The 21,661-nt window shown below is 41.8% G+C and overlaps 1 protein-coding gene across 1 annotated transcript in view; it reads right to left on the bottom strand.

Moving 5' to 3' along the window:
• Positions 1 to 463: 463 nt before the first annotated feature.
• Positions 464 to 21,661, bottom strand: part of CDH11 (cadherin 11) — an 81,021-nt gene continuing 59,823 nt past the window's right edge. The window contains 13 exon segments of the mRNA XM_033069519.1: positions 464 to 1,800; positions 3,809 to 3,903; positions 3,905 to 3,961; positions 3,964 to 4,067; positions 9,925 to 10,042; positions 11,201 to 11,322; positions 11,519 to 11,655; positions 12,849 to 13,102; positions 14,568 to 14,755; positions 16,901 to 17,068; positions 17,468 to 17,587; positions 18,344 to 18,638; positions 20,255 to 20,650. Coding sequence (XP_032925410.1) covers positions 1,278 to 1,800; positions 3,809 to 3,903; positions 3,905 to 3,961; positions 3,964 to 4,067; positions 9,925 to 10,042; positions 11,201 to 11,322; positions 11,519 to 11,655; positions 12,849 to 13,102; positions 14,568 to 14,755; positions 16,901 to 17,068; positions 17,468 to 17,587; positions 18,344 to 18,638; positions 20,255 to 20,482 — 2,409 coding nt within the window. The 5' untranslated portion in view covers positions 20,483 to 20,650 and the 3' untranslated portion in view covers positions 464 to 1,277.

Genomic DNA, 21,661 nt, shown 5'->3' with positions numbered 1-21,661 from the left:
GCAGAAGCTCAGCCTAGGTACGAAAGCTCACAAGGCTGGAGTCGAGTGTAAGTACAGATTACTCCCGTCCACTCACTAAGTCACTCCTGAAACCTCGGGAATCTCTAAGATACAAGATAAATGCATATTACGAGGGAAATATTGAAAATTATTACACTTAATTTAATCCAGGAGACACAGTAGGATTATATGGTGGTTCTTACTGTGTTCTGGGAGCAGCCACAAGCTGTAGATAGAGAGGGTACAAAATGTTCACCAGACGTTACATTTGTTTCAATCTAAAAAGCATTTGTAAAATGTACTTGATTTTTAAATAATCACTTAACAAGGCAACAAACCAACTACAAACACATAATAAATAAGGCTATTAAAAGGTCACAATTGTAGTAAATTAGTCAGAACTATAAATGGGACATTAGAAACACTATGTTTTTCATTATATGCTTAATAACCAGAACAAGAATTAAAAAAGAATCAGTTTATTTCAAAGTCTGCTTCTTATATTGAAGCACATATTAAAGCAACAGTACAATGTTCATAAAATATAAGTGTGATGCTGTAACATTTCTTACATGTCAGAATACTGATATTTGTATGTATACTAAAATAAGAATTTTAAAATTGTACAAATAGATACATTAAAAATGACATAGAAATCAGGCGCCTCCCACCGCAACAAGACAGAGTTTTTATATCTGGCACGTATTAGTTCAAGATGAAAGAATAAGCAAAAAGATTTACAAGAATCAGCAGTAACAAGTTTGATGCTCAAGAGACATAATAATTGTACATTGTACTGTACATACATCATATGGGTTTAAGCTGGCTGAATATTATATATTTCAAGTTTAAAAATGCACTACCATATAGAGTGTCCATAGTTTAAGGCGAAATTACAGCTCAGAACTGTTATCTTTTCTAATTTGTGGAAGCTTCTTTGACATAAAAGATTTAGATGTTCGTAACACATAAAAGATTTCCCTTATTTGTAGGTTCACTTGTAGCGTTTTCCTTCATTTAAATATTTCGCATTACTTAAGTGGGTTTTTTCCTTTAGTGAAGCTGGCAGCCAACTTCCAGATTTGCCTTTTGTAGGAAAAGGTACTTCACAGTATTTACCACTTTCATGTCCTTTTTTATCAAAGGAATCCTCTCCGTCAAACTTAAATGTTTAAATGAGATTTTTCTTGATTTTTAAAAAAATACCTGCTTACATTTCCTCTGGATTCTTCAGAACTTCAGACACAGTTCTTAAGGCCAAATCTTAAACTTTATTGTTAAGAATCATCATCGAAAGTGTCTTTGGAGCCATACAAGTCTGCAAGTTTCTTAAATCGAGGTCCCCAGTTTTGTAGATAGTCGTAGTCCAAGTCAGAATCTGTTGTCGCTGACTCCAAGGAGCTGAGGGACCCAGCCACGGAGCCCCTGCCCTCGTAGCCATAGATCTGGATGGAGTCATAGGGAGGGGCCGTGGGGTCGTTGTCAGCCTCCTGTATCCTGGTGTTGATGAAATCATCCACGTCCACGCTGTTGGGCGCGGGCCTTAGCCCTGGCCGGGGCAGGTACTGGTACTCAGGCTTGATGTCCTTGCGGGGCATGAAGCCATTGATGCCGTCGGGGTTCTGCAGCGTGGCGATGTCAAACGCCTCCGTGTCCTCCTCGCCCCCGCCCTCGTCATCGTACGTGATGATGTTCTCCCGCACGTCCTCCTCCTCAAACACGATCAGAGGCTCTTTCTTTTGCCTCTTCAGGGTGACAAACAGCACCACAATGACTGAGGGAAACAAGACATGGGTTAGACTGCACTGTCCAACAGCAGCCCCCTTGTAAGTAAATACTGCATCCCCAAGCCCTCGCCTCTTCTACTGGATTGCTGCAAACTTCTGCCTTTTCAGTGCTCCTTGCTAGGTAAAAGCAGTGATGTTTGTACACAGAACTGAACACTCTGATCTGAGGCTTTCTGTCTGGGCTGCATGCCACTGCTCTTGCTAATTGCTCATTACTGCAACACTAATTCAAGGGAAGTGTTTGTGGGGGCCCCAGTGCTGCAGAACACTGTGAGACTGCCTTTGAGCAGCCCAAGCACATGAATATCTGCAACAAAACAAAGATGAATCTTTATGTTCTCCCGTATACCCAAAGCTTTAATCCAAAGTGTCATTTCCATTAAAATTTTTTTTAAGCAACACCTCCGAAGACATATTTGTTTCTGCGTTCTCACTTCAAATTTCTATAAAATAAAGTATATGAGAAAAGAAACACTATAAAATACTACAGGGAAATTAGAAAATATTGCATCTTGTTTTTTTTTTTCAAACCATCAGGAAACACTTTGCAGCACTTTCTTAAAAGCAGGTCTTCCACTTAGATGAGAAGCCACTCATCTGTCTTCAACACAAGATGGGTTTGAGGGAAATAGCTGGCAGGGGCCATTAATCCTGGCTGACCTCAATAAGAAATTTGCCATCCAGGGAAGATCACAAAACTTAGAATTGCATGTCATGACCTTCTCTAAGTAGTATGCCTGATTAGCTGGCATTAGGCTGCAGAAGGACATTCTCCAAGCACATCTACACAAATTCTGCTATTGAAGATATCACAGAGGCCCAGAATGGTTTAGGAAGGAAGAGACCATAAAGCTCATCTCTTTTCATCCCTGCCATGGCAGGGACACCTCCCACTGTCCCAGGCTGCTCCAGCCCCAGTGTCCACCCTGGCCTTGGGCACTGCCAGGGATCCAGGGGCAGCCACAGCTGCTCTGGGCACCCTGGGCCAGCCCTGCCCACCCTGCCAGGCAACAATTCCTGCCCAAGATTCCATCCATTCCTGCCCTCTGGCACTGGGAGCCATTCCCTGGCTCCTGTCCCTCCAGCCCTTGCCAATTGTCTCTCTCCATCTTTCCTGCAGCTCCTTCAGGCCCCTTGGGTTACAATACAGGATGTGATAAAAGGTCTATTCTATCACCACCTGTTGAGGGTGGGGGCAGTGATCCTTATCTCAACGGCAGATATTCTGCTAATGGGCCATCCATTGAAACCAGGCAGGGCATTGTTCTTTATCTTTTCACAACCCGTCCTTCCTCCAGCCAGTCATTTTCTGCTAATGGCCATTGAGTCCCACTGTGTGACTGATAAAATTACTTCATCCCATTGGAAGTTGCTCCAGCCAGGGGGAAGAGCCCAACATTTCTTACCAAGATAAAAACAGAGGTTTGGGGACACTAAGGGAGCCCCTTTCTCCACTGGACTCCAGAGGAAAACCGGATTTCTCCACATCACCACTGGACCTCCAGAGGGAAACTGCACCTTGTACAGGAGCACTGCTCCAACTGAGCCACATCTGTCACTGCAGGAGGATGCAGCCACGATTTAATGGGACTGCTGCCAACACCCTGCCTGACGGGGTGTCAGGTTGTACTCTGACTTTGTCAGGGTTTGGAGTTTGTTCCTTTGTAGTACTGTATTTCTATTTAATTTCCCTAGTAAAGAACTGTTATTCCTAATTCCCATATCTTTGCCTGAGAGCCGTTTGATTTCAAAATTATAATAATTTGGAGGGAGGGGGTTTACATTCCCCATTTCAAAGAGAAGCTCCTGCCTTTCTTAGCAGACACTTGCCCCCCCAAACTAGGACACCGTGCAAGGCCACCCTGAGCTCAGCCCAAAGCCTCTCACAGCCAGGCAGATCAGCACTCCCTATAAAATAAAAGCTAAAAAATTAAGATTAATTTCTCCATCTTGGAGCTGAGGGCAGGATTCCTTTTTTAACTCAAACCCAGAGGAGCAGCAAGGAGAGAACATTTTTCCACCTAAGAGGAATGACGATGCAGGCCAGGATGGCTATGAGCGCGCCGGTGCTGAGCCCCGCGTTGAGCACATAGGCCTCGGCGTTGCAGGAGAGCAGGGGAGCCGCTGCCGTCGCAGCCGCACACACGGATGCTCAGCGTGTTGGTGCTGCTCAGCGCGGGGGCACGCCGCCATCGCTGATTTCACGATGGGAAGGAGGTACGGTCCTGCTTCTGGCGGCCTGAACCCTATCCCGTCTGACCAGCACGCTCGCTGTGTTATCTGGTTGAAGAAGAGGAGAGAATCTTGTTAATTCTTCCAAAGAATCGTCCTCCTAGCCAATATTGAAAAAGGAAATTATCTTGCTGCAAATGGCCTCTCAATTTTCAGGGGCCTTTAACATTATTTCTACAATAAACTAGTAGAGAGTGTTGCCTTTCTAATGACCCAAGAGCAATTACAGGATTGTATTTAATTCATAAAGCACCACACTCAGTTTTAATTCTTTAATTAACACAAGCAACACAGATAATCTGTCTGATAGCACCTTTTAGTATCTGCAACTTTCTGAGAGAAAGTCATAATATCTTTTCAACTACTCAAATAGCTGGACCTTCTTATTGCTGTCTGAGCTGGTTTTAGTGTCCTCTCCAGAATTAAGGCTTTCAATGGAGGGATAAAACACATATCTGCCTTATGTGTTCTTGGAGTCACATCTAAAAGCATGGTAGAGAGAGATATGTCCCTCAAAAGGGCTCTGATAATGAGACTCCCAGCAAAACAAAAGCCAGTATTTGCTGTCTATGAGTAAATTTGAGCCTTGGTGTTTCAGTAAGAAACGCTGAAGGTAACAGTGTTTTATCAGAATCTGGTTTTCATCCAAACTTCCAAAGCCAGGATTCAGAGAGTTTGATCTACATGCACAGTTTGTCTGGGCACATTTTGAATTACATGGAGTGTGAGAAGAGTTGAATCACAGAACCAAAATGTCCTGAGTGGGAAGGGCCCCCAGGGATCCAGGAGCCCAACTACCGGGCAGTATTTCTGTAACTCTATTGCCATTGTCACTCATGAAGATGATACCTGCCATGGTAGCAGGGGACAGAAATGATCTGCCATCTCAGCACAGGACATTTTGGATGGTCCTGCACACTTCCTCTGGCTGAAGCCTTGAAAGAGGACCGTGTAAGATGACACCCTGAGCTGAGGCAGCCTGTGCTTCCCGCTCCCAGGGGAAACACTAGCACGGCTCCTTGTTGTGCCCTTCCTCTCAATCTCAGCTCAGCCCGAACCAAAGTTTATAGCAGTTGTAAACATCCCAAAGTAAAATAAATGAAGCAATCATATCCGTGGTTTTCAGACCTTCAAAGCCAGTTTATATTGAAGAATTTATTCCACACAACCTTTCCTGTCTTGCCATGTTCTTTATTTTCTCTCTTATATAGTAGAAAATGGGAAAAAAGTGTAGTTCTTTTATCTGCTGAGGGAGGGCTGTTCACTCTCCAAAGGTACCCACTTTACTGCTGCCTCAGGCTTCTGCAGATTAATCGTTTTCCCCTGTTGAAGAGTCAGCATAAATCCCAGAATTTAATAATGCCAAACCATAAAACCTCTCCTGATGATCTAATCACTGCGATTTCCATGGAAATCTGTGAATAAATTATATCCAAAGAGAAGCATTCTTGCCTTGCGTTAACCACCCTTGCAGGCAGTGCCCCTGATGTAGGACAAGGTCCTGAAAACTGCCCCCCAGGTTTGGTCCAATCTATGGGATGAAGAGGATGTTTGCACTGCTTGACTGCCCCAGGAACTTCACCAGAAAGGATGAGTATTTTAGAAATGAATGCATCCCCCAAATCTACACCTGTCCTGCCACCCCACACCCCTGGTGCCCTGAGTGCCCACCTGGGCATGACACAACTGTTGCTTTTTGGTGTTGAGTCTCACAAAAAGAACAACTGGGTAGAAAGCAGCTTGTTAACTTCTCCTTTGCACAATGTCACATTTGCTAAGGACAGAGATGCTGATAAAGATCTGATTGTTTATTACTCGTGGCTCTTGGAGATGCCCTTTGTCTCCCTCAGAGTCCTCCTAATCTCCTGAATGTTCACCTGCACCACCTAAACTCTGAGGCATAATTTTTTAAAGGACCTTGGTGATATTAATGTCTGTGTGACAGGAGCCTTATTTTAGGACTTTAAATTAATGGGCTTGTAACAACTTGGTACAAATAGAAACACAGCATCTAATATATATTAACTTATCAGCTAACTTGAACTAATATATTGATCCAGAATAAAATTATTCTACAGAATCCTCTAAAATGCACTTAATAATTCATTTCCTTAATGGGAGAACCAATATCTGTTCCATTAAATGAAAAATCACCACAGGGCAGATTGTTTTTGTGGCAAAAAATATGAACATTAATAGGGGGTTGAGCTACAGCTGCCTCAAGGCTGCAAAGGCACTGTGTAAGGAATGACAATACCATATATTAGTACATTTAGTCTTTGGCTATGCAATTTTTATCATGTATTTTATTTTTTCTTGCCTTTTGTCAGCTGAAATAGTATTCCTAATTAGAAATAAGAAAAGGATGGCAAATTATTCAGCTATTATACAGACTGGCCTGGTCCACTGCAGTCACTTCAACTAAACAAAGTTGATTTTGATCCAAATGGCTGATTTATCTGTTTTAATGGGAAGTGATTTTTAGTTTAACATGAATTTTTAAAAAGAAAAATCCAATCAACATGCCTGGCTAAATTTTAAAAAGGACTACAATACATCAAGCCTAAAAGGCCGTTTTTTAAACTTTGCCTTTTACTGTTTATGTTCACTCTCACATTTAGAAGAAACATAATATCTGTAAGAGGAAAAAAAAACCCCTTTGTTATCTAGAAAAAGAAAAAATAACATATAATCCTAGCTAATATTCTCATCCTTGCTATTTTATTATTTTCAAGGCCCAGGAGTAGAACTATAATCCTGGTAAAATGGCATTTTTTAAGCCCAACAGAAGTTAAATGTCAATACCAGCTTAAAACTATTACTTAACACATATGGGAACTACTTGACTGTCAGTCCTAATGAACACAATGGGGGTTAACAACAAGAAGGAGAAGAACAGTCATCTCAAGGCCATTCCCAAAACTTCACATTTTCCCAGCTATTATTGCCTCGGCTCTCCAACATTCAAAGGTGTTTGCAAATGAAGATTCCCTGTGCTCTCCATGAAATCTTCACAGTTAGAAGCTATAATTGCATTATTTTCTGGTGATCCTTATACTGATCTCCCTGACCTTTAATTTTGTCTTTTTTCTCTGATGATCTTATGGATTATTTTCCAATTTTTTCCTGTATGCATAGGCAAATGTAGCTTAGTTTTGGGGACTGGTTAACACATAGATTGTGTAGAGGAGGATTCTAGATTATGGGAGGTGAATGCAGTGTGAACTTTATCACCTATATTTGGTGTGAGTGCTGATTTAGACAGAAAATGAAAACAATTTCAGGGGCTCCACCAGGCAGTGGCAATAGCTGTGCATAATCCATGGCAAAATCCTGTGACTTTATTGTTTGTGTATTTCAAAATTTTCTTGTTGAAAAGGTGTGAAGGTGTTTGAGTTTAAAAATTGAATTTCTGTCACAGATTTTCAGGAGCTCAGAAGTTTAATTTCAGACTCTATCTTGTGAATTTGGACTGCAGCCCTTCCAGCAATGTCAGGCTGATGGAGCCAAAGGAAAGGGCATCTCAGCACAGGAGCCAGCAGGGTTAAAAGGAGGGAATCCATCATTCAAAAATATGCCCATTCTGCTGTGAAGTGCCACGAGCCTCTGCTGCTCTTTTGAAGCCTAACTTTGGTAGGAACAGAATTAGCAGAGCCCAGGCAGACAGAGCTGTTTGTTTATGAGCTATAATATGAAGAAGAAACGGTGCAAAAGTAATTCTGTGTTTTATCTCAGCGTGGGCTAAGCCATTATCTCATGTTTTCTATGGGAGAATGGGCTCAGCTGAAGACTTGGTAAACACAGTGGGCTATTAATAGGATGTAGAACATGATATGCTTTTTTGGATTACTGCAATATGTGATTACTTTCAGGAGCTGGTAAAAAGAAACTCTATTAAATGATAATTATGGGACTGTATTCACTTTAAAGTTCTGTAATAGGCCCAAACACTGGAGTTTTCATTAACTGTTCTCCACAGTTAATAAAGCCATTTTTCTCTGAAAGTAGCAATTCCCTCTGAAAGCTGTGGAATGGCTCATAGAATACTCAGACTTACAACTGAAAAAAAAACAACTTTGAATGACCCATGGACATTATTTGACTTGAAAATGGTAACACACTCTCCCTAAGAGGTTTTTTTATAAGGGGAGTACACAGATTTTTAACTTTTTTACTTTGCTCTAGTATAATTTACTTTAAAAACCCACAAGAAATATGCAAAGTAACAACATCATTGCATTGAGGATTGAACAAAATGAGAGAAAGAAAGGATGGAAATAGGTGAATTTCGTCAGACTACTCATTTCCCAAAACCAAATTATATGGGAATATTCTACCATTAATACTGTCTTCTTGAAATACCTTTTGCAGTACTGTCGGTAGAAACAGACATCATAATTTCGACTAGAAGGCATTTTTATCTGGGTTAATTTTGTCAGTAATGAATTTGCTGCACATGGAAATGAAGGCATGGGTGGGATTGGCTGGAGTCAGGAATCATATATCCATCAGAGTATCTCCCACTCTGACCTATGCTTCCTCTGCTACATTACAAAGTCTAATCTATTTTCAGTTTGATGTGGTGACCATAAAATGTATTTTATAGCGAAATCTGCTCTCTGGGTCTCAAGCAAAAATACATGCTTATTTACTCCTCTCTAAAAATACACCCATGAATTTTTCAAAACTTGTGTTTTTACTACTTTAAAGAAAATAAATATATGCCCTACACTGGCTTCTTTATGAATTGCTTGTGTATGTACAAGTGTCAAGCACTAAGCAACAGCATTACTTTGATCAGTCAGGAATAACAGAGATTTTGTTTGGGAACTCTGATGATAATTACCCTCTCTTCAGATGTGGAGAGCAATACAAGTGTGCCTCAACAGAACAGTTTTTACTGAAATCATGTATCTGGATTGTGTTGCCTTTTTGTACTTCTGGCACCTCTTGGATTCATTATTCAAACCAGTTCAACTGAGTTTTACTTTTCAGAAAACAGTCAACTTTCCTCCAAACATTCAAGCTTGCTAATCTAAACCAATTCCTTAGAAGCTAAAACAGTTTTTTCCCTGTGAAGGGAAATAAAAAATGAACATTGTATCAGAATATAACGAAATAAATTGCATAAATATGTATAATGGCAAATCTGTCTTTTTTTTTCAGTTTTACCTCACCTCCCCTGGCTCGCTCAGCCTCTGGCAAATTCATGTCACTGATGTTATTATGTTGTGATCAATTGAATTTTGACACTCACCCAGGCCTGAGGGTTTTGCTTTCAAATTTTCTTACATCTAGCCATCAATCTGAATGCAAAGCTCTGCTTTATTTTGTGAATATCAAACTGGCAAAGGGATCAGGATATCCAGATCCTGAGGCAGCCAATCCAGGTATGTTACACAGCACAAGTCCCCATTTCATTTCCTGCACTGGGCAGTGATTTGATTCCATTGGAAATCTAGCCCATGTCTCTTGTGATCCATAATTTACAAAAGTTGGCAGGCACAGTGAACAATACAAGCAGCCTAATAATTTATGCTGTCTCAGCTAATTTTTAGGTTTCTCTAAATCAAGGAGATCATGCCAATTCCATTTACTGAGTGTTTGGCTGTGGTTTTATCCTCTTCCCAGGAGATAAAATGGCAGTGGATTCTTCCTGTCGGGTATTATTATGTAATTTAAAATATGCATTCAAGAAAAATTCAAGTGAGTTAACGAACATCACACTTTCCCAAGAACATCCTTGCATCTCAGCTGTACGCTTTTGCCTTCCTCCCCTAAATCTTGGAAAAAGACACTCTGCTGAAGTTAATGACAAGGCTGTTTCATTACATTACATTGGCCATTAGTTCTACTTTGTCATTTCTTCTTGGATTCTTGGTAGAGTGGGAATCTTCACACAAACCTCTGTTGTCTCTGAGTTGTAAATTTGGATTATGAATAATTTCAGGTGGTAAACTGAAGATAAATCTTGGTCCATTGGCTGAGTCATCCTTGTCATCAGCACTAATTGTAATAAATTGCTGTAAAAGAAAAGCACTGTGTAAACAAACAGTTCCTTCTCTGGGTACATCACATACAGACAGCATTCTGAGACAGCCCTTGAATAAAAACTGTAAAATAGCAGAACCCCCTTTTAAATACACATATATGCAATTACAAACACAGACCTGACTTCAAACTACAACAGGCAATCTCTAATTACTATTGCATTAATCACCCCAGAGTTACAGCTGTTAAAAGCACACACCTTCAACATTCTTATACACAAATATGTTTTAATGATAATGGTAACACAATAGATTAAACACAATTTTGCAGAAACTCAGCAGCTGAGAAAGTCCTTCTTAAACTGTTATGCTGACTGCAAAGGCACAGATCATGTGCAGAGCTGTATTTCTCTATAATCCTAACCCCTCTTCCTCACAGATTGCCAGGAATAAATCTGTTGGCTAAACTCGACAAGCACCACACTGGGATTCTTCCCATAAGACACTGAGTAGTTCCATAATGTCAAAAGCAGTCTCATAACTGGGAAAGCTGCCCTCAGCCAGCTCCACTGCCCCCGGTGCTGGCGGGAACTCTCAGCCAACACTGATCCCACTCCATGCACAAAGCACTGGATAACTGCTGATAGCAGTTCAGAAATAAAGTGCCTTTCTAGGTGCTCAAGGCTTTCTGGCCAAAGCCTCAAAACAAATGTTCATTTATTCCCTCTCATTGGAGCTGACAGGACAAAACTGGGCTAACGCCCTGCAGGAAGAGCCGTGTGTGCAGGGAGGTGGGGGAATAGGAAGGTGGTGGACAGAGGAAGGCTGTGGGAACAGGGAAGGTGGTGGGAAAAGGGAAGGTGGTGGGCATGGATGAAGTGGTGGCAACAGGGAAGTGTTGGGATCAAGGAAGGTGCTGGGAACAGGGTGGGCACAGGAAGATGGTAGGAACAGGAAGGTAGTTGGAACAGGAAGGTAATTGGAACAGGAAGATGGTGGGCACAAAGCAGTGGACAGAGGACAGTGGTGGGCAGAGGGAAGATGGTGGGAAAAGGGAAGGTGGGGCAGAGGAGGATGGTGGGCACAGAGCAGTGGTGGGCACAGGAGATGGTGAGCACAGTGCAGTGGTGGGCACAGAGATGGGCATAGAAGTGGGCACAGGAGGTGGACACAGAGGTGGACAGGCCATACCTGGTTGCTCCGGGCATTCTCACACACAAAAGCTTCGTAGGCCGCTGCAAACTTGGGAGCGTTGTCATTGACGTCAACGACCTTGATTGCAACGGGAACTTTGGCTTCCTGGTGCTGTTTGTCTGCAGGAGAGGCAACACTGAGATGAGACAGAAGCAGGAAAACCCCTCAAATCAAACATTCTCAGTTGCATCCAAGGAAAGATCAAATATGCTGAGGTATTTCTGCTGAGTTTTCTTGCAGTTTATCAAACTGAGACAATTGCAGGATTACAGGATTTGTGCCACTCATTCTAAAATACCACAGTGAAATACTCACGGACTTCAACTGCAAAGACAGAGATATTATGCCAAGCCATTTCTTCCCTATCCAAAGTCTTTATTGTCTTGATATTGCCATCTTCTGCATTAATAACAAAATATCTTTCAAGGTCGGTGTGTCGATCAATTGAATATCTAAAGAAAATTGAAAGTCAGTAATTAAAGACAAGAAGGACTTCGGAGTTTCATGCATCCAGATTTATTCTGTATAATTATTATTTCTAAATAATTTTAAGTAGTACACCTATTGTTGCCCTCAATATCATTGTCAAAAGGACAATGGTGTTCTTTTAAAAGGAAAATCACCTGATTGCTTTCTACATTTAGAAAAACAGTACATCAGAATGTTTGTAATAAGTGAAAATTGCTAGTCTTTGAAGTTTTTAAATCAAAGCCCTAATACACTCTATATTTTCTTCTCTTATAAAACATGATAAAAATATCTACTGAGATATTTTTTCTCTTCTGTTTCATGTAAATCATGGTGATCTTTTAAGTCTTCCAATCTTTCATTTACTCAGAATATTAATTGATCATACCAATTTATCAAACATTATCCACTCTCTGCACATTTGTACAACTTTATACAGCTCAGACTCTCATAACTTCATGTTGAAATTCTTTGAAATGTTAAGTATACCCACAAAAGAGATCTTCATATTTAAGTTACACTGAGGACATGACAAACAAAATTAAACTAATAGAAGGCTATTATAAGAACTCTTTACTATGAGGGTGGGGAGGCCCTGGCACGGGTTGCCCAGAGCAGCTGTGGCTGCCCCTGGCAGTGTCCAAGGCCAGGTTGGACACTGGGGCTTGGAGGAGCCTGGGGCTGTGGAAGGTGTCCCTGGGCACAGCATGGGGGTGTGACTGGATGAACCTTAAGGTCCTTCCAGCCCAAACCATTCCATGATTCTGTGATTCCAAGACAATCCAACACAACTGCAGAAATGAGGGGTGTGTATGGGCTTGTCTTTAAAAACAATTAACACTTAACAATTACCCAGCCCAATCCCTAATCTACATCGTAGACTTCGATACTTTGAGAAAAAAAAACATGCTGTGATAACAGCACGAGATATTTGTGGAAAATTTAGTTTAGAATAGAGTCTACCAAAGATGCCCTTAAGTATATTTTAATTAGACATAGATATACTATGATACAGGTTTTGAGAAACTGGCAGCTTATGGAACAAAGGTGCAAAAACAATGCTGGATAGTTAAAGTTTCAATATTCTGGGTGTCTGTAGATCTGCTGCAGTGTCTTCAGAACACACCTAGAAATTCCAGAAGCTAATGCTCAGAAGGAAGCAGGAAATGCAGCAAACCTTATAGCACTGTTGGCAGCATCAGGGTCTTTGGCATGTACTTTTCCAACCACAGTACCAGATGCCGCATTTTCCTGTACTTCAAAAATGTAACTCGGCTTCAAAAACACTGGTGGCTCGTCAGCATCTTCCACTGCTATTTTCACTGTCACCGTGTCCTTGAAGGGCCCATTGCTGATGAACTTAGGGTCAATGTGGACATTGGCTGCCTCCACCTTCAGGCTGTAGGACTTTTTGGTTTCATAATCTAAGGTCTGTGAGAAACAAGAAGACAGTGCGTTCCAGAGTCAGGGAAACCAAGCTGTCAGAGCAGCAGGCAGCGCCCTAGTGTTCAATGGCATCAAACAAATGTGAGCATCTGTCAACAAGCTTGGACTGAAATGTGTGTATTTAAAAACATAAAGACTCAAATGGAAGGAGCTACATTCTATGTATGGAGCAGCATAGGAAGGCACTCAAAACATCACCACAGAGTCCTGGTCTTGCTCTTGCTTGCTGTTTCACTGAGGAAAGCATCTGTCCTGGGAAAATTAACCTGTCGCCATGCAGCCCTCCAGGCAGCACAAAGTGGGAAAGGGACTCCCACAAGGGGCCTGGCTTTATCCAGGCTGGCAGGCATTCCATGTGGATGTGGTTTGAAGTGCTCCTGGGTGCACCATGAGATAGCACACAGGTAGGTTAAATTATTTAGGTAGTGGGGAAAATATGAAGATGGTTTGTAGTGCTTTCATTCCTGCAGTTCTCTCCAACCACAGAACTCATAACACTTTCCAAAGGGGAGGTGGAATACTGCCCCTTGGGACAAGTCCTTTTGGGAGCCTGATCAAACCCCAGTGTCTCTGTGCCTGCATTGGCATGAAGTGGCTGTAAGGTTGCACCTCAAAATGATCACGCAGGTGCCAACCACAATTCACAAAATATGTTAACACCAGAGACTGGGTGGAGTGACGGCTCACCCACGTTTCAAAACACACAAAAAAATCCACTCCCACCTCTAGAACAGAGACAGAAATCGAACCGGGGCAGTTTTGAGCAGAGGAGATCTCTGAGTCCCTTCCTGAGGGATTGCCCCAAAGGGCAGGGCAGGGCTGACCAGAAGTTGCCCAGGCCTTCTCTTTGAGTTCTGATTATCTCCAAGAGAGATAAATAACTCTAAAGATACAAAGGGCAAAATTAATATGCTTCCATAATAATAAGACTTATGTTCTGTAATTTGCAATTTAAAATTAATTTGATAGCACTTTCAAAGCTCCTGCTGACGGGCTGTGTGTGAAATCCCTTCTGCTCCTTTTCCCATAGCCTGTGACTCCTTCAGAACACTACTGTAGACAATGCACAGCTGAAGAATTCAAACTATAGGTCATGAGGCTTTTCAGACTGAACATAAAGCAACAGTGAATGTCTGCTACTTATCAGCACTAGGCAAAACTTCATTAACAATGAAGCTGATGGCATCGTATTTTACCGTGACTTTTTATTATGAATTCATTTAGTTTGTGCAATTAATCCACTGTACAGTATTTATGTAACTCTTCTTGGTTATTTTCTTCCATTCCAATTCAGCTAATGGGGAAATGGAATATTAAGAGTTAATCACACCTTGAGAAATTAATTAAGTGAAATTTGCATTTACTAATATTTTATCTTAGGTGGTAATCCATTATTACCAAATATTCTGTCAGCAACAAAGAACACTACATAGCAGCAGGCATCACTCACCTTCTTAAGCTTCACAACCCCTTCCTGAGTCTCATAATCCGTGGTGATTTCAAACATGTCCATGCCATCTCCATCGATGATGCTGTAAGCCACCAAGCCATTCTCCCCAATGTCAGGATCTTTGGCCTTCACTCTCCCCACTTCCTCTCCTGGGACAGCCGCTTCTGACACCGACATCTGGTACACACCTGGGGCAGGGAGAACAGGAACACAGGCACGTGCCCTGCGTGAGCAGGCTGCTCCCCACTGGTGTTCCAAATAACCACTGCGATTTTTGGTGTTTTCACCTGAAGGAATGTTCTGTTCTGCTCTGCTCTGTTCTAAAGGGCTTTGAGCAGCAAGTCAGCTGTGAAACCTTAACCCATGCATAGGACACGCTCTCTTCCCTGTTACCCCTCTGCTCAGGGAGGGGCTTAAAAGGACAACCAATCACCCAGAATGCAGAAATTGTTGTGGCATCAAGGTAACCACCAATAGCAGAAATGTTATTTCAAAAATAGAAGGAAAACTTTCTCTTACATGACACATGGTAAAACCTTCACCTCTGTTTCTCATTTCTGCCCATTCATTCTAAAGCCATAAATTATATACAGTGAATTGGATAAATCCTGTCTGCTGTGCTGGCTAAAGTAGACATCTGCTGCTTTCTATGGCTTGAATTTGGAGTGTGAATGTAGAGTAACGATGATTATTAAAAATTCACACCACAGAGAATATGCACCAATTTGTATGTGATTTCTCACCAAACAAAAAATGGTTTGCCCACAGCAAACTCCAGTAGGAAAGCCATCCCCAAACATCCCACAGGTGTTTCCCTGAATATTCAGGGACTCCAGAGGACAGTAACACTGCTCCTGAAAAAAATCTGTTTTCCATAGCTGTCCTTTAGGCACTATTGATTCCAGAACTTTCCCAACCCCCTTCCAAAGTTCAGATAACATAAGCTGATCCCAAATATATAAATCTACATCAGCATTTTCTGCCACATAATCAGCAGTAATAAATTGGGGAGGAAAAAAAAAGGGGATGATAAAATAAAATAATCTAATTTACTTCCCTTTGTAATTGCTCTTTTTTGCTCCATGGCCACCCTTAAGAATATCAGAAGACTTACACCAGGCAGGGACTTGGCTCATTACTCATAAAAACAATTGCCACATGTCATTGAAATAGGTAATTAAATCCAACCCCAAAGAATCCAAAATTCAAGCACATAACTTATTAACAGCTTGAACAATGAACATTAAAAAAAAAAAAGAAAGAAAAAAGAAAATAAAAATAAAATGTCAATCATTTTGACTGTTTATACAGACAGCTTAAACCCTGGCTTTGAGTTACAAAGCATTCCCAATTCAGATTTAACCTGGGGGTGAATGATTAAGTAAAGGAACTGCTTTTGGGCATTTCTGATAATTTAAAATGTTCTTGCAAAACACTCAGTAAAGTGGATTGAATTCATGGAGAAAAATGCATCATTCGACAGAGTTAACAAAATATTGTATCCTGGTGTCCTAGGTTAAGGTGTGGAGTGAAAGGCTTGTTTGTAAGGCACGTAAAACCTGATTTTTTAGGATTTGATCCTTTTCTTTTTGAAGGGTAGATAATGGTGACACAGAATTTTACATTCAGCTCTTGTATGAGGGGCCAGGGAGCTGTAGCATTGGAAGAAGAGCTGTGAGAGCTGTGAGAGGGATGGCCATGGCCAGGACGTGTCAGGGTCAGAAGTGCTGCTCAGAGCAGAAACACGGAGGGCTGAGATGGTGTCTGCACTGCACTCGAACAACCCCAAACCCACGCAGAGATGAGCTGCAGAACAGATGTGTGGGTCCATTAATGTACTTACACCCAGCTGTGAAGGATGAGTCTGGTAATGTCAACCCTGATTAATTTTATATGTGAAAAGTAAATTGCTCAGGTATACAAAAATTGCTGTATTTGACCTCCATTAATACACTTAAACAATTGTGCCAATTTTTGCTTGTTTTGCCATGGTAAATATGAGTCTTGAAGAATATTTATATACATATGTGTATTTCTGTCTGCTCATGTAAGTTATACAGCATGGCCCAGTAGCTTCAAAAATGAAGTGTAAGGTAAGGAATCTTTGCAATTTAGTCCTTGCCCTGAAAGTGTCTCACTTTGCAACACAAAGCAAATAATCCAGACACTAAAGTTCCATATGTTGCCAGCAAAAAACAAGTGACTAAGACTTCTTTATTCACGCGTGCTGCAATAATCCATCAGTTACTGCCTCCTCAAGCCTTGGGTGTGTCTGCTGCTTCACCAACATGGGTCCTGGTAGGAGATGCAAGAAGGATTTTGGTGGTACTCACTCTGTGGGAACTTTGGTGGGTTGTCATTGACATCTGTGAGTGTAATGGTCACTTTGGTTGTCCCTGAGAGGCCTCCCATGTGTCCTCCCATGTCCTTGGCCTGTATCACCACGTGGTACTCCTCCTTGGCTTCTCTGTCCATGTTGGGAAGGGCAGTTCTGATGATTCCTGCAGGCACAAGGGAAGGTGGCACACACAGGTTTAATGAAAACCTGGCTGCTGCACTTGCAGTACATCAAACACAGCAATATTTGCAGTGATGGTGCAGTTCTGCTTCCCCTGAGCATCGCTGTGAGGAAAGTAGCCCTAATATTCCACACAGAGCACAGGCCTGGAGAATTACAGTTGAACACAGAAACAGCCTTTCAATCATCACAGCATACAGAACACACAGAAATAGCAGCAGCTTTCTGGTGTAGCAGCTCTAGGAAATGCCAGGAGACCAGCCTGCAGCAGAGCAGGAAGCTTTGCTCAGACACATCGGCAGCTGCACCCAGTCAGTACATTCAGTTCACTTTGATGCACTCTGGTCATGAGGTGCCACCCAAAGAAACTGTTTAATAATACCTGTTTGAGCCTCCACCGAGAAGTAGGGCTGGCCTTCAAGGATACTGTAAACCAGTTTGGCACTGTTCCCATACGTAGGGTCATCAGCATCTGAAGCTGTTACCTGAATAACTGATGTACCTAGAAATGAAGAGCAAACACAGCAGGGAGAGTCAGAGGCAAATATGTCTGGAAGGACCATGCAGAGATGCTTTCAGTCACACAACAGAGCTATTCCTAAAATTTTTTACTTCCACATTTGATAAATGAAAATTCAAATTACTTGACAATTTCTATGTGACAAAATATACTTGTATGATCAAAAAAGATCTGTCACCAGCTGTGATATGGATTAATGTTCTAACCAGCAAAGATATAAAAGTCAGCAGTCACTCTGCACTGTTATGGTTTTCTCTTAGTAGTTTAAGCCTTATATTGCTTTTGTTGTTAGACAGCCAAACAATAGAGTTTTCCTTCACATTTTTCTCAGTAAGTTTCAGACAAATCATTCCTATAGAAATCTCTGAGACAGACACAAGCTCAAACAGGAGATGAAAATGGAATAGATGGTGAGGCAGTAACTTCCCAGCTTTATTACACAACTCTGCCAAAGGAATGATCTTTGTGTTTACCCCAGAGGATTCACACTCCATAAATTCCAGGGGACTCTTATGCTCCTTTCTAGAAGGAAAAATAGTTCTGTTCTAGGAACATCATCCAGTTAGGAGCTGTGCAGGGTTGGATTTGGGCAGCAGATTAAATACATCAAGTGAATCACTGGCTGAACATGAAGTAAAATTTACTTCCCCAAATCCTTGACAATAAGAATGAAACAATGTTGAGATGTCCTGACAGTGCAGCACCTTCCACAAGGGCAGCACCTTTCTAAGCACTCACCTACATTTGATCTCTCGGGCACATTGGCATGGTAGTTTTCATGGAGAAACTCGGGCGGGTTGTCATTTATGTCTTGAACTTTGACAATGAATTCAGAAGGGGGTTCCAAAGGTCTGTTCGTGTTCCTGTCCACAGCTTGAGCTGTCAGGGTGTACTGAGCTCGCTCCTCCCGATCCAGTGTCTTGGTTGCATGGATGTTCCCTGATTTGTCATCAATAACAAAAATGATTCCTGCTCCTTCACCTGAGAGAATGTATTTAATGTTTCCATCTCCAGAATCAATATCTGAATGAAGCTGCAAAAGGAGAAACAGACACACCTCAACAAGGGAGCACACATTTCCTGGATGTACTGATGAAACAAAGAAGTTGCAGGAAATTGCTATCATTTCACAGTTTTCAATTGTGGCTTCCACAGACAATAATCAACACTCAGGGACATGCTGTGACCACATATACCCTGCATCCAGGGCAGTGCCAGCCCAGACATGCCTTCTGCCACATGCAGGGTGCTGCTAAACCCAAAATTTCAGATTTAAGGAGGAGAATACACGAGAAGACACTTATAGCAGGTTCTTTATTCGCATGAAGTTGGTAGGAGGAGTAATTTTTACAGAGATTTTGTACACTTCAATGAATCATGTTCTACTGGGTTGCATGTAAAAAGCTGTTAAATGACAAATGGATGAGTTAAGTGATAAATGAGGGAGCTGGGAAGGGGCTCAGCCTGGAGAAAAGGAGGCTCAGGGGGCCCTTGTGGCTCTGCACAACTCCCTGACAGGAGGGGACAGCCGGGGGGATTTGGGATCTGCTCCAGGAACAGGGACAGGAGCAGAGGGAACGGCCTCAGGCTGGGCAGGGCAGGCTCAGGGTGGGCACAGCAGGAATTTCCCCATGGAAAGGGAGCTCAGCGATTGGAACTGCCCAGGGAGGATTGGATCCCCATCCCTGGAGGTGTCACCTGGAGGTGGCACCCAGAGCTCTGGGCTGGGGACAGGGTGGGGATGGGGCACAGCTGGGACTGCATGGGCTGGGAGGGCTTTTCCAACCCCAGTGATCCTGGGATTCTGTGGGATTCTGTGACTGCCAGCTAGTTTTCAATTACATCCTCTCTAATGTAAAAGAAGCAACAAATTCCTACTAAACATTACTATGCCACAAACAGTGCAAACTTCAGTTTGATGAATGAGTGAAACATTGAGCCAAATTACAGATTTACTGATTTTATATTGACAGCTACAAATTGCACCATTTTAAACCAGAATACCCAGCGTAGTATTTGCTGACAATTATCCTGTTTCTCCATTGTTTTTGTGTTGGGGTTAAGTCAACACCATTCTGCTGCCCATTTAGAAACTGGCAAATATACTGGTTTATTTATCTGTTTATATTTTACAAGTGTTAGACAGCAGCAGAATAAAAAATCAGTCCAGGATGTGTGCACATGCACACATGTACAGAGATATTTACCTCCCTCTATACATAGCCCTCAATATATTTAATTTTACTGAAAATTAGAAAATGAGACAATAAAAAGTTACCTATTTTAATCAGCAGCTGGGTTATAAATTCAATTTTTAATTGCTGTTTATAAAGACCTGAGAATGATATCATTGGTGTTGTTCTTGCTGTTTTGCTGAGTAACAGCCTACATACCTTCATTCAAGGACTGCTGAGGTCGATGGACATATTTTTATTGATTTCGGTAGTATTTTGCCTAGCACCTAAACCGAACTACCAGAAAATGAAGAAGCAGCTTATACAGCACAAAGGCAAAAGCAGACCAAACAAACAAAACCTACAAAACCCCCTCCAAAAAATTAATATTAATAAAAACAATTTAAAATAAAGAATATTAATTAATAAAAGTTAAGAGTATTAATCAATGACTGAAAAAGGAATTCTTCCTTACCCTTCCTACCAGCACAGGATCTGGCCCCGTGTACTCCTCTATAACAAAGAACTGGTTCCACACCCAGCCTCTCTTGGAGCGGTGCAGGACTTGTCCCTCCTTGCCCTTCTCCAGGTGCCCGTGCAGCGAGGGCCTGGCGGGGCTGAGCCTCTCGGTGGCCAGGGCCTGGCTGTAGCACAGCACCCCCAGGCACAGGAGAGCAGCGTGTAAACAATGGTGCTCCTTCATTTTTGGTTATTGTGTAGGCACAGGAGTATCCGAGATTCTACCCCTTCCGCCTTGGAAGTCACAAAGTCTGGGGCCACTGAGGAGTTTCAGACCAACCCTTGTGCACATAGGAGGGCAGCACACATTAAACACATCACCTTAATGCTCTGCAGCTTCCCAACTCAGTTCCTGCAAGAAGGGAAAATGAAAAAAATCATCAATTCCTTGTAGCAGGGTATTTTTATTTAGCAAAACAAAACTAAGTCTTCCTTGGTAAATATCAAGATAAGAAGATTAAAATAAATACATCAATACTGATGAAATCCTGAGTAATGAGCAGATTTGGTGTTTTGCTGCACAGAGCTGTCACCTTGCAGAATCTCCTGGCTGGCTGGTTTGACCACTCAGTGGCTGGAAGTTGAAAGACAGATAGGGAATCATATTTTCTCATAATCTTTTCAAATAGATTTAACCCAAGATGCAAGGTAACTGTAGAAATACCTAATTTAGACCTAATCCCTCTTTGGAGGTTAGATATAAACCTTAGATACAAGCTGCTAAGGCAGAGGTCCAGATATGAGGGAGATCCCAAGACTTATCAGGAATGCCATATTTCTCCACCAGCCCTTTAGTGACCAACAGACCCTTGTGCTCAATATAACCACCTCTGTTTGCCCTGGGCAGAAGCAGGGGCTGGCAGAGCTCCAAGGAGCTCCAGTTTGGATTTAGACCCTGGAAGCGCCTCTGAGGATCAAGGCGCCATCAGCACTGATTGGCAGTGTGCTGCTTGCTCTGGGCTGGGCACAATAAATGCCACAAACCAATAAAAATGCATTCAGATATTTCTGACAATGTAACAATTGATGTAACTGTTTACTTCTACTTTCCCTGGGCATCAAATTACCAGAATTATATTGATCTCCTACTTTCTAATACATCTTAAAACACTAGGTTAGATTTAATATTTGAGGGAGAAATTCTATAATTCAGGGAAACCCGAACTAAGCAGCCCTCAATCCACCACAAAGGCCACTTTCACTTTTCCTGTATGTTGGAATATATCCCAACATATTCCCCTTGAATCTTTATAGAATAACAAATTTTACAAGGTCCCTGTAATACTTGGTTTAGGTTTTGGTGTGATTCACTTTACTCTTCTGCAAGATACTGATAACAATCTTGTATTTATACAGGCAAATG

This window comes from Catharus ustulatus, chromosome 11, assembly GCF_009819885.2.
Source record: "Catharus ustulatus isolate bCatUst1 chromosome 11, bCatUst1.pri.v2, whole genome shotgun sequence".
Taxonomy (NCBI): Eukaryota; Metazoa; Chordata; class Aves; order Passeriformes; family Turdidae; genus Catharus; species Catharus ustulatus.
This window is presented reverse-complemented; position numbering and strand designations above follow the sequence as displayed.